Raw genomic sequence first — 13,457 nt, forward strand, 5'->3', positions numbered from 1 at the left:
CTAAACTATCCTCACGTGAAAAAAAAAGAACCCTGGAAATATTTCCACAAAGCATAGCCTATGAGTGACGTACTACTTTTTTTGTATTGCACTACAGACACCCATGGGTGTCTGAAGTGCAATACAGTTTAACGTCCACTTTCTAGACCGGATATCAACAAGCGAAAACTGTTTCAAGACCGCAGTGTCCCGAAACCAAGATTGGATAGTGATCTTGCGACTTTGCAAACTTAGTTTAATTTTTATCATACATACTTACGGAGAAATAACAATAGTTTTAAACGAAACCATTTGATATAATGTATTCAAAAGTAATTTGCAAAATGTTTGTCTTGTGATGTTCCGAACGTAACCCCTGCTTTAGAGAGGTCTTTCGTGTTTTTGTTTTTTTGAAGTTATTGCCTTATGATCGAAATAGTTTTTACTATTTGTATTTATTTGCTTATGGTTTCAGTACACAACCCAACAAAAACAAATCAAAGTTCTACGCAATATTTGAAAATAGCTAGGCTTGCGAAAATACAGCAAGTTGCACCACTTGCACTTAACCTTTGAAATTACGAGGGTTGGAATGACGTCACAACTGACCTTATTTTCTGCACAACACTATAAAATAATGGCTCATCGAAGTTGCAAGATAATATTGAAAGAAAAAACGCCCTGAAGTATTTTATTATTTTGAGTGAACTTTAAGAACCACGTTACTGCAGTCATTCAGTGGAAGCCGTTTCTCACAACTGTTATACCATTTTCCTTCCTCCATGGCTATGATCAACAGCTCTCCATTGCTCGTTCCCAACTTGTTTTTATGCATAAGGATAATTTTCCACTATTAGGCCCATCTTTAGAATTTCCCAACAGTTGTTAACACCTAAACAGGTTATTATCCTCTGTCATCCAAGTCTTGTTACACCACACATATTCCTTGGCTATGACCTCAAGGGCCCCCAAAGGTCACCCAGTTGACCGTTACATCATATCACTTATTCTAGAGGTAACGATGTCGCCAATCTTATGTTATTTCTGTTTGACATCATTTTTAAAACAACAGTTTCCCCACCACCAAAATCTTAAATATCTGTCCACTTTTCACTCTTGGCCTCGACTACTCATTCAACTGTCCCTAATATACCAGAGACTCGGCTCTCAAGCCTTTGAGCTAGGTCCAGCACCTCTGTTTCAAGTTGCCAACTTGCAATAAACCAAGACCAGACCCATACAAACGTTTCAAGTGTCTTCTTCAGTCGTTGCCATCAAATTCTACACTTCACTCCGCTCGTTCACGCTTATCGTTGTAACCCCTTGCTCTAACCAGAGTACGAACGATCCTTATTTAAATACAGTGGACACTATTGGTAATTGTCAAAGACTAGTCTTCACAGTTGGGGTATCTCAACATATGCATAAAAAAAAACAAATCTGTGAAAATTTGAGCTCAATCGGTCATCGAACTTGCGAGATAATAATAAAAGAAAAAATACCCTTGTCACACGAAGTTGTGTGCGTTTAGATAGTTGATTTCGAGATTCGAAATCAAATTCGTGGAAAATTACTTCGTTCTCGAAAACTATGCCACTTCAGAGGGAGCCATTTGTCACAATGTTTTATACCATCAACCTCCCCCATTACTCGTCACCAAGAAAGGTTTTACGCTAATAATTATTTTGAGCAATTACCAATAGTGTCCACTGCCTTTAAACAATTCTTTCTCAGTATTTATCAAAAGTGTCAAGTGCCTGTAATGAAATGGGTCTCGAAAACCTAGGCCTATGTTATTACCCAATGCGTTCATGTTGGGTTCAATTTAAGTGGGTGTACCTCGGCTCTTATATGGTTTCTTTGCTTTTGTCTGCGGCTATTATTTGCTAAGGATGAGAATTTCAACCAAACAAAGTAGTAAGTTTATGGTTTCACAGGAAATATCATCTGGACACATTGGTAATTTCCTCAAAATAATTATTAGTATAACACCTTACTTGGTAACGAGTAATGGGGAGCTGTTGATAGTATAATAAAACATTGTGAGAAACGGCTCCCTCTGAAGTGACGTAGTTTTTGACAAAAATAAGTAATTTCTCACTAAAATATTTGAATTTGATTTCTGGACCACATAATTTGTTTTCAAGGTCTCGAAATAAGCATCTGAAAGCACAAACTTGTGCAAAAGGGCGTTTTTTCTTTCATTATTCTCTCGCAACTTCGACGTCCAAGTGGGCTCAAATGGTCCACAGGTTTGTTATTTTATGCATTATGTTGAAATACACCAAGCTTTAAAAATAGTGTCCGTCTTTAAAGGAACAATCACAGAATTTGTAAGGAACAAAAATCGTCTAAGATCGCAGATAATTAACAAAAAACTTACACGGTCTGATGATGAAGATGATGGAAGAAAACATTCCTTGAAATATCTCTTTCTGAATTGTCATATTATTTTTTGATGATAAATAAATGTAAACAAACTAATTTCCCATTTGGAGTTTATCGATCGCTCAGTGAGCGTTTACTCATTTTTGTTGTAATCGATATAAATCAAAAATAATGTGTAATCGTTTTTACCAGTCGATCTCAAATTTCTACATGTTTGTCAGTTTATGTATGGTGGATTACATAACATGCTTATACTGCCAGAAACTGTTTTTGGTGGTGAATCCAATTATTGAATATTCCTTTAAGGGTTCATTTGATTTTCTTTGGATAAGCCAATCATCAGCGTTATCATACTGAGTCCTGTAATTATCCAGACTTAAATAAACCAATTAGCTCAGACGTTGAAATTGGGCGTTTTGTTATTATATCAGCCATTTTGTTTCCCAATCAAACAATTGGATCGTTCAATTATTGTTTACTCAGCTGCAAGTAAAACAAAAGTGCGCCCACTTCTGCACAGAACATCCGAAATGGTATTAGCAGTGCCGAGTGCAAGAAAGAAAAGATGAAAAAAGGAAAAGTTGAAACCAAAGTCTTCGGTCACAATGTAGCTGAGTTGTTTTCTTTAATAGTTAGGCCCTAAACAGTTTCGGTTATTTCAAGACAAGATTTTACACAATAAAAAGTGAAAATTCAAATTTCTAACGGATTTGAACTGAAAATGAACTAAAATGTAAATGAAAACTTTTGGTTAGATGCCTGTACAATATGCTTTCGATAATATAGTAGGCCTATAACAAACATTTTGAGAAACATTCCACTTCGAAGTGATGTGGTTATGTAAAAAGATAACAGTTTGTTAAAGGCAGTGGACACTATTGGTAATTGTCAAAGACGAGTCTTCACAGTTGGTGTATTTCAACATATGCATAAAATAACAAACCTGTGAAAAATTAAGCTCAATCGGTCATCGAACTTACGAGATGATAATGAAAGAAAAAAACACCCTTGTCACACGAAGTTGTGTGCGTTTAGACCTCAAGTTCTAAACTTGAGGTCTCGAAATCAAATTCGTGGAAAATTACTTCGTTCTCGAAAAATATGGCACTTCAGGGGAGCCGTTTCTCTCAATGTTTTATACTATCAACTCTGGGCAGATAACACTCTGGGCAGGATGTATAGTTTAGAGGCGCGGGTAAAAAAATTATGGCTAATAAAAAAATCTAAACGGCCTATTTATAAAAGATGGATGATAAGCAGATTAGTGCTGTAAGGATGACTTCCCACTGTCATGGAGGATATGGGCCACCTGTTGAGGTGTACACAACTATTTGGGAATTCTAGAGATAAATGTGGGAAATCGTCCTTATGATGCTCCACTGGATGGAGGATTGGCTCTGAGGCGACAGGGGCATCGATTAGGGTAAGATGATGACGAAGATTGTTGTTGTTGTTGTTGTTGTTGTTGTTGTTGTTGTTGTTGTTATTGTTTGTTTTTTTTTTGGTTTTTTTTTGGGGGGGGGACTTATCAAGAAAAAGACAATACAAGTCACATGTGCTAGTTACAGCTGAACACAGCGTCTAATTTGTTGTGAAAACGGCAACAACAGACACTCACGGTATTTCAACGGCAAATCCACCCGCAGGTAAAAACTACATTCTCTGGCCACCGCATTTGCAAACGGACACCCTTTCTGCTGCATCTCACAGATTCGAATGTTTCCAAACTGAATTAATTATTAATTGGGCGATTTCCGACGAAATATTTTCTTTTAAGGACTCTTAAACCCTTTTTTTCAATGAAAGAACTCAGTACTGTACGTTGCTTTCATCCAAACAAATTCGAGTGCCTAACTTGACTGTGACAGGTGTGTAAACAAATAGCGCCCTCTGTGGACCAGTAGATTTTAAAATCATCTCTCTTGACTGAGCCAAACAAACATCACTCTTTCTTGTATATTAAATGAGTAGTAGACTAGCATGATAATGAAGACAACAGCCAACTTGTTTATAAATGTAAATCGAACAATCTTTGTCCAGTTTTAAATAATCTGTCAAACTCCCCTCCGCCCATTAGAAAATGTAGTCACCCAATATGCCTGCTTCTGATTGGTCTATTACTTAAATGGCTATTCATCAGACACGAAACCGGTGGGTCCTTCAAAACAAAATATCGTAGGACTGCCATCTGGTCTGTTGTTACTGTGTTATATTGTAGTAGGCTACTGGGGGAATTAGTACGATTAATACAAAACAATGTAAGTACATTTGTTATAATAATTTAGTAGGCCTAAGAATTAAGGGGTTTTTGAGTTCTATATCATTTTGCTTTACCATACGTGGTGTAGGCAGCGAGGGTAGTTTCTGTAGTACAGTCGTGTGTGTACGTACTACTATAAACGGCCGGCCAGGGTCCTTCGAGATAGTGTGAGTCACTACTAACTTGCTAAACGTTACAAAAACCTGATATTTAGACAAACAGTGTCAACTGCGTTTGTGCAATCCTGGAGGTAGACATTTAATTAAGTTTACTTCAAGTTCATGTGTGCAACGACTCCAACCTGCAGCCTGTATTTTTTCACTACTTTATTGTTTGTATATTAATGACATCTGCAGTCATACACTACGTAGCTGAGTATGTTATACCATGGAGGGATCTAATTTATTCCTCCATGGTTTACACTAGCCCTGGTTAGTGGTAGGACGTCTGAGTACCTACCTAATGTACGAGAGTAACTGTTTTTCCCCATTCTTGTACTATTGTATTGTTTGTATTGACCTGCAGGATCCGACCTGCATGCCAAAGCAAATTAATAAAATAATAATGTACTACGTTACGTCATGAAGATGGTTACGTATAGGTAAATTAAAAAAAAACGTTTCTTATTATTTTTTAAATCAGCACAGATTTGCATCATCATTTGGTCAAGAAATCACATTCAAGATGGCAGCCATCAATGAGCAGACTTTGACCACAGATCAAAGTTCAGTTTTCTTCCTGAGTGGTCACAGCGAGACACATCTCCCCTCAGTGACACGCTCCATTCAGAAGCTAATGCCAGACCAACCCTCCGAGTTCACATACATTGGAACAGCGAGGTCCTATGAGTGTGCTCCGTCCCCAGTCATCAAATCACCATCACAGCTTCTGGTTGAGTTGTATCGTCGTCGTTTAAAACCTTTGGGTACTGGGGGCAACACCATACTGTCTGCTGAATCTCAGATGGCTATTCTACAACTCTGCCTCGCTGAACACAACAAACAGGTTTGAATTTGTAGAAACAGACATCTTAGTCTAAACATAGGGAAAGGGAAGAGGTCTAACAAACAGTCAGTCTCTCAAACTGTACACGTACTTTATAATTTCACTCCCTCAGCCTTGCACTTCGCTCTTCAAGGGGCAAAGCAATTTCCATCTGGTAAGAGGCACTTCAAGGCGGAAAATATAAATTTGTATTTGTGAACTTTGCAGAGGGCAGCACAGCAAAAGCACTGTGGGTGCCATGAGTTATTCAGAGACCTGCTCCCTATTTTATGTTGTCGCCACCATACTTTTTTGTTGTTTTTGATCAAGAGTTACTAACTTTGTACATTTCATTCATATTTTCCAGAAGTACGATGTTTATGACACAGATGCAAGCGAAGTTCTGCAGATGTTAAGAAAGCTTAACAATCAAAAACTTTCAACAACTTTCACCGATGACGTTTCATCACAAGACAGCTCCGAGAGCTTCTCATTATCAGAGGAACCTGTGAGATGTCTGTACGAGGCGTTTCTCAAGAGTTGCAATATGGTGGACATGATGGATGTTCACCATGCGGTCAAGACGCTGATTGAGACTGACGGGGATTGGTTCAAGTCGTTCAGAGAACAACATGGGTTGATTGTGCTGCAGTGGCCCCATGAAGTGCTGGAGGTAAATTGAACAGACAATTTTAACTTCCCCGATCAAGGCTCAAAATTAACACTAGACTGCCGGCCCGGGGCCAGTGAACTTAGCATCGGGCCAGTAGACTCATGACTAGACAAGCCCTGTGGTCTTGTAGTAGACTATGTTTAGGAATTCTGAAAACATCTTTGTGAGGTCTACACTTAAATTTCTGTTTATTTCATATAATTTTCACTTCTTATCTTACAAATAACAATGGACTGCAGGCCCCGGAGCCAGTGATTTTAGCGTCGGGCCAGTAAACTCATGACTGGACAAGCCCTGTGATCTTGTAGTAAGATACCTGTTTGGGAATACGGAAAACATCTATTTTAGGTCTGCACTGAAATTAGCATATTTGAACTTTTACACTTTGTCAGATTCCATTAGACACTAGACTGAGGCCAATGATTTTAGCGTCGGGCCAGTAGATTTGAGACTTGACAGGCCCTGTGGTCTTGTAGTAGGCTACCTGTTTAGGATTACTGAAAACATCTATGTGAGGTCTGCACTGAAATTTTCATTTATTTTGATATAAATTTGACATTTCATCTTCACTTTTTGTGTTTTTTTTTAAAGAGAAATATTTTGAGACTTCTTTGTGGCCAGCCGGGGAAAGTCACAGAAATCAACGTCGACATTCTCACTGATACTCTGGAAAAAGTTAATGAAGACAACATCAAACTGCATATCACGCAGAGAGACTGGGATACAGTGCAAGACATGGAGGACAACAAGTCGTTCTCGGCTTCACCACCCAAGACACAAAGATCGCCCGTTTCAACCACAGAAGTAGGTTATGGTTACGTAGGATTTGAAAATTTACAAGGCGGTATAATCAAGTGGGGTTTTTGGTAGCACCATGTGTGAATCTCTTTACGGTTGTGTTGGATTCTAAAAAAGAACAGCCGTCGATTTCACAAAGAGTTAGGACTCGTCTTATCTCGAGTTACTTAGGATCAATCTTAAGGTCTGCATGCTACAGTGCAGGGTTGGGGCTCGTCCTAAGTCCTAAGATTAATCTTAAGTTAGGAAGAGTTTTGTGAAATCGACGGCTGGTTGTTGACAACTCACATCTTTCAATACAGTATGCTCTGATCGTCTTCAGGAGAATGCTGGACCCTGTTGCTAGATGCTGCTAATGAACTGCCTTGAAGATTATTACTGGTACTTGGGCTTGTCACCATCAAGCCAAGGCAGTACTTACTTTTAGCCCAGCATTCCTCTGAAGACGATCAGAGCATACTGATCGAAACGTTTCAGAACCAGCCCTCCTAAAAAGAGACTTACACGTGGCGCTACTGCAAACTTCACTTAATTAGGTTATGATTCTTGACTTCAAAGTAGGACCAAGGGCTTGAACAAAGTTGTATGATATATAATAATAATTGGTTTATGATAAATACAAACATGTAATTGGTGCTGAAATGATCCTTCGAAGTCTGAAAAGAGCAGCCAAATTTTAGGAGGTACATCAAAATGATGGCGTTGCAACCCTTTGGTAACTCCTGGAAGTGCAGATTTCAATGAACTTTTGTGATAATTCACATTGCTAGAGAAGTACAATGTATATCAAGATTACCTTGTATCAGAAGAAAAAATAACAGTTGCTTTTTTCACAAAGCAGAGTTAAACAATTCCGAAATCAGTAGAAAGTATGACATTTCTCGTCCCTAATTTACAGGTTCTGGTGCATCAAGTATTTCTCTCGTTTCTTGGGCTCCTTGTCAACTCTCGAGATGAACTATCCTTGGCAAGATGTTTGAGTTACTCTCCTACGGGCCTAGACCACAAGGGATTCACTGCACTCAAGAATCTAGCTAAGCTCAAGAACATGTCCATGTATCAGGTAAACATGAAGACCTTTTTACACTGTAGGCCTATCTTTTATCTCTATGGATTTTTTTTTGTTTTTTATGCAAGTCGCCAGACACACAAGGCCTGAAGGCCACTTCAAGGTGTGGGCTTAGTATAAAAGAGCTACAGGGAAAGGAAAACGAACATGGCAATATGTTTCCTAATTAGGATACTGTTTTCCGATTTAGAAACACTAAACGATTCGAAAAATGTCTTCTAATTTTTGAAATGCTGGTAATGTTTCCTATTTTGGAGGCACTACGCTTTAATAAATGTTTCCTGATCAGGAAACATCATTTAGTGTTATGTTGTTGGAGACATTGTACACTTTATAAACACTGCCCTCAATTGACACATTTTTTTTATGATGAATCTGCAGACAGCGGTGTCCTACATCACCAAACTGAGGCTCGGAGGCAGAAGCTACGCGCCTGGCAACGAGGGCGCTTTTCTTGGCGACAATGTCAAGAGTCTGAGTGAATTTGTCACTAATGTTCAGAAACTGCAAGTTCTACTGGAGGAAGTCCCAGATACTAGGTAAGTCATTGTGATATAAAACTACTGCACGCACGTTCTTTTTTCTCTAAAACACTAAGACAGAAATCAGAAACATTCTCTCTTTGAAGGTACTACAAATGGTTATAAATAAATGGGGTCTAAGGTGCTGTTACTATTATTTAATACTATCTTGAAAATACTGGCAACCAGCCGAATACACTCAGCTCATGTGTTACTTATGTTTTTCCTGATACAGACTTTCTATCAACAAAATATTGGTGTCCGTCAAAGCCCTCCTGTGTAAGTGCAGAGGGAGTGTCTTCAAGACAGCCGCTGTGGAGAAAGTCTGTCAGACGTTCAAGAGTAAATTTGATGTCCTAATGACGACTTACAATCAGAGCAGTCAAACAAGCCCCCCAAAGGTAAAGATGTCGTCTACTGTTGTTCATTATAACTACAGGCCGAAGCTTTGACTGGGGTCAACCACTTACAGTTACATGTAACTAAAGCAAGACACTGACTTCTTGTACATTTTCAGGTTTTCTTGAACTGCGTTTTTGTGTTCTACATGTATGGCCCGCAGTGAGGCAGATATAGGTTGGGGATGATACCTTTGGCTTTAGAAGAGGTCTTAAGTGGTCTTGCTTTTAAGAAAAAAATAAATAGAAAACTACAGTATTTTGGCATTTGATGGCATTTGAACATGACTATGTCATATCTTCAACCATCTTATGAGTGCCGATATACGTGCATATGTATGCCAAGTCGAGTTGGCGTTGTGCAATCTTTCCCTGGCCCTCCATGCTGTCTATAACCCTTGGGGGCACTACGTGGATTGGTTGACCTAATTGCATGTGTTTTCGCTGGAATAAATCTCTAGGGTTTTCCTTGCACATCTAAAACCGTTTTTGTCTTCTCTCCATGGGGTTATAGTAATTAAGTTAACTTTTCTGAGATTTCTTTGACTTCACAACCAGAACTAATAAATAAGAAAATAACAGACATCTATCCAATCTATCACCCCCAACAGACTGCAAACCAAGGGGGTAGTGTCTTAGGACGTAAGACCCTCAAGGTTATCCAGACGTTCCTTGATCAGGAAACGACGAGGCCAACATCCCATAGCGCTGTCACCATGCTCAGTGACTGCATACTGACACAGGCTACACCGGTCAGAATGCCATCATTGTTGGCCCAGTTCAGGTAAGACACACATCCTCCCGGCAAACAACAACTTGTTCAGCCGTATGTTTTTTCAAAAACATCAAAATCACTTGGGTCTACAGGGCTCACCCTTTTTAACAATAGACCACCGTACATTGATAAGAATAATACAGAGTATGTTTATTGTGCCTTTAACTTAACAAATTAAGGTGCTCAAGGAGCACGGTAGAGAACCCTATAAGGCCAATATTAACTGTCATTTTGGGTAATAATTCCCAAAAGAGTAGCACAATGATCAAATAAAATTGTGTCATCTCTCTCATTTCAAACAGTACTTTGTAAATCATCAAGAGAATTAATCAGCTTTCAGCTGTGATAGATGGCAATTAAACAATCATCAAGAGCTTACTAAAATGACCTCCAAATTGTGCATGGTTTTGCACTATTTTTTTCTGACACACGCAATGGCTTAAAGCCATTATACACTTTCGGAACAGCAAAAAAAAACAGATTTACAAATAACATACAGGGTTTACAAAAGGTAATGGTGAAAGACTTCTCTTGAAATATTATTCCATGAAATGCTTTGCTTTTTGAGAAAACATTTAAACAATTATCAATTCTCGATATCGAGAATTATGGATTTATTTTAAACACATGTCATGACACAGCGAAACGTGCGGAATTAAGGGTGGGTTTTCTCGTTATTTTCTCCCGACTCCCATGACCGATTGAGTCTAAATTTTCACAGGTTTTTAATTTCATATATAAGTTGTGATACACTGGACAATATCGTTTACTGAAAGTGTCCAATGGCTTTAAGCCGGAATTATATTTCATGGATACAGGTTGATCAAACAAAACTTTTATGTCAGCTCTACCAAGTATAAAACGTTTAATTAGAAGATACACAATGCCAAGTTAGTGACTACTTTTTTACATGGTGTATTGAAACATTGTTTTTTTCCACAGATCTCCTGAGGTGATCGATCAAGAGTCTCCTGAAAACCAATCACTTAGAGACAGAATAGATGTTCCCAATCAGGTAAGACCCTGAAACCTTACAGTGACAAACTCCGTTTAGTTAGTTTAAAAGTGCATTGTGACAGTTTTATGAGCAGGTTTGAAAAAAAAAAAAAAGCAGGAAACCAGTCATAGATTATACATGAGAAATGTTATTTTAACTGGTGACCGTATTTTGTTAAGCATAATTTTATTGTGCTTAGCAGCTTTTCGTTCTAACCTTAAGCAGCTGTACGAAATTGGGCCCTGCAATAAGTCATAATTATTCTTCACTCACAGGAGGTAAAACAACCCAAACGCTTCGGCAACCAATCCGACATGGCGTGGGCGGAGCCAACCGAAAGAAACCCCCTCCAGGACAAAGATATGAACCAGATCAACCAATCACCAAACACCGACCAATTCATTAAGCTGTGGGCCGTGACGCCACCAGAGAAACGCAGACAAGCTAAAGTCATAACCCACGAATTTAACTCACCGACAGGTCCGATACCGCTACAACCAAGCGCGCGGCAACCATCGCTATCCGTTACCGACCACACCCCTAAGAGACCGAAGGGGTGCGGTAGGAAGATAACCGAGGCCGCAATGGATAAGGAGAACGTATGCGCTGAACGCGCCAACAACAAGAAAGGGGGCGGGGTCAAGAGAAGGGTCAAACGGGTTTTAATGGAGGACACGGGGAGTAGCCAACCGAGCAAGAAGGCAAAGAAAAACACAGGAGGGGTGAAGAAGAAACAAGTCACCCTCGTTAAAGGACAGAAAACTCTGAACCAATTCTTTAGAGTTTGAAGTAAGAACAGACAGCAATAATTTTGCCAACTCATGTGGCCAGTGACTTGGACCCAATTTTATAAAACCATTAAGCAGAAAATGCTTCTCAGCAAATTTCTTTGTCGAACAAGAAATAAGTGGGGCATTGGAGGCAAGAGTATAAACCTTAATATTGGCTGGTAACCCATTTCTGCTAAGCAGCATTGAAACAGGGGGCCCCGGACACCAACATTTTAAAATATCTTGGTAAGATAATTTAAGTACAGAATGTCATGCACTTTAACTTTGTGTGCTTTATAGTGCTTGATGGCCATGTGGTATATTTTGCACCAGACACAATCCAGTGCAGCCGAGTCATTAGGGGTGTTGGTTAGAATCCTTGTTGTGACCTTGATGAGCAAGACAATTAACTATAATTGCTTCCCTTCACCTAGGAGTATACAATTATGATGACACAACTTGTGATGACGGAGATGGTTCTTAGGAGTTATTTAACTTTAAGCTACATACTTGGCAGGGCAGGCTTTACACATTCCTCAGGGAGCAGAGATAGTGTTTAGGAAATATAACAATAATGGCCCGGTGAAAAACGTCAAAATTGGCAGATACCGGCGCTGTATAAAATAATACCCATTTTTATTATTTATTAATTTAATTGTACAAAGTGTCTTGTAAATGTTTTTAGCAATTAATATTGTCAATTTTAATTTTAATATGTGTGTATTTGTACATTGTGGAGAATGAGAAATTTTAAAATAAAAACCTCAGGTAGACAAGAACATTTTATTTTGTGTTTTATTTTACAAAACATGTTGATAAAAAGCTTTTAAATATACATGTAGTTAACTTCAATATCACAATGCCATAAACTGTAGAGGCAATGGGTGACTTTTGGGACTCCGGCTGGCAGCAGACTTAACTGGTACATCTATTGTTCTAAGTAATGCGCGCATGCTCAGTAATGCTCAGAACTGCGCGCATGCTCAGAACTACCCGAATAATGGAAATTTACATGGCAAGTCTGCTACCACTAGCGTTCCCATTGTGTAATACAACCATACATCCTCAGCAAAGTGCAGCCATATTGTATTCCATTGATATCAGACAGAGGTTAGCAGATCAAAACATCACGAAAATGTTCAGTCCCCAGTGGGCTCTGTAATGAAAGTACTCCTTATGGTCACACGCGCAACAACTCCTTCGTAATCAGCGCCATGACAGAAGCCTAATTCAGATACCACAGTAGTCTAGGTCCAAGATGTCACTATCTCGTACTCGAAACGTAACAGGACAACCCAACAGAGTACGTGCTTTTCTTCTTGATTTCATTTTGGTTGATGACCGTCTGATCAAACCAAGATTTTGTGGGCGATACAACGCGCTGCATGCCCATTGTCGCGAGATTAGACTTGCGCAAAGCTAGCTGGCACGAGGCTGGGACAAAATCTGTGTGAAGGTCTTGGAACCAAGACTAATACCACATTTACGTCAGTTCCAATCCCTCCCCCTTCCAACTCTGACCTACTCTACCTACATAATGTTGTGTTTGAGGCTTGCTCTTGTTTTATTTCTTAACTTTGTACAAAACTAAAAGTACCCAGATAAAAACCCAGAACTTGCCATAATGTAATTAACTTCCTTTAAAGGCAGTGGACACTATTGATAATTACTCAAAATAATTATGAGCATAAAACCTTACTTGGTATTGAGTAATTGGGAGAGGTTGATAGTACAAAACATTGTGAGAAACAGCTCCCTCTGAAGTAACGTAGTTTTTGAGAAAGAAGTATTTTTCCACGAATTTGATTTCAAGACCTCGAGTTTAGAATTTGAGGTCTCGAAATC

The 13,457-nt window shown here is 39.0% G+C and overlaps 1 protein-coding gene across 4 annotated transcripts; it reads left to right on the forward strand.

Annotated features, from left to right (window-relative positions):
* The first annotated feature begins 4,550 nt into the window (after nucleotides 1–4,550).
* Nucleotides 4,551–11,705, forward strand: LOC117304875 (PCNA-interacting partner-like). 4 transcript variants are annotated; one of them, XM_033789510.1, is made up of 10 exons: nucleotides 4,551–4,625; nucleotides 5,270–5,632; nucleotides 5,979–6,284; nucleotides 6,876–7,088; nucleotides 7,981–8,145; nucleotides 8,533–8,690; nucleotides 8,908–9,073; nucleotides 9,682–9,854; nucleotides 10,788–10,860; nucleotides 11,118–11,705. In XM_033789510.1, exons 2-10 carry the CDS (start codon nucleotides 5,312–5,314, stop codon nucleotides 11,628–11,630), a joined length of 2,088 nt encoding a protein of 695 aa, XP_033645401.1. In that variant the 5' UTR covers nucleotides 4,551–4,625; nucleotides 5,270–5,311; the 3' UTR covers nucleotides 11,631–11,705. The 4 variants fall into 4 exon arrangements, with proteins under 4 accessions (XP_033645401.1, XP_033645404.1, XP_033645402.1 ...); XM_033789513.1 differs by having other exon boundaries at nucleotides 5,982–6,284; XM_033789511.1 differs by having other exon boundaries at nucleotides 4,556–4,625; nucleotides 5,275–5,632.
* The last annotated feature ends 1,752 nt before the right edge of the window (nucleotides 11,706–13,457 follow it).

The sequence above is a fragment of the Asterias rubens genome, chromosome 21 (assembly GCF_902459465.1).
Source record: "Asterias rubens chromosome 21, eAstRub1.3, whole genome shotgun sequence".
Classification (NCBI taxonomy): domain Eukaryota; kingdom Metazoa; phylum Echinodermata; class Asteroidea; order Forcipulatida; family Asteriidae; genus Asterias; species Asterias rubens.

What these genes read in the sequence shown, in the direction of transcription:
- LOC117304875 (XM_033789510.1), top strand. Translation starts at nt 5,312, where the DNA reads ATGGCAGCCATCAATGAGCAGACTTTGACCACAGATCAAAGTTCAGTT. An exon ending in GAGGAAGTCCCAGATACTAG is followed by an intron (nt 8,691 to 8,907) that starts GTAAGTCATTGT and finishes TTCCTGATACAG; the next exon opens with ACTTTCTATCAACAAAATAT. An exon ending in GAATAGATGTTCCCAATCAG is followed by an intron (nt 10,861 to 11,117) that starts GTAAGACCCTGA and finishes CTTCACTCACAG; the next exon opens with GAGGTAAAACAACCCAAACG.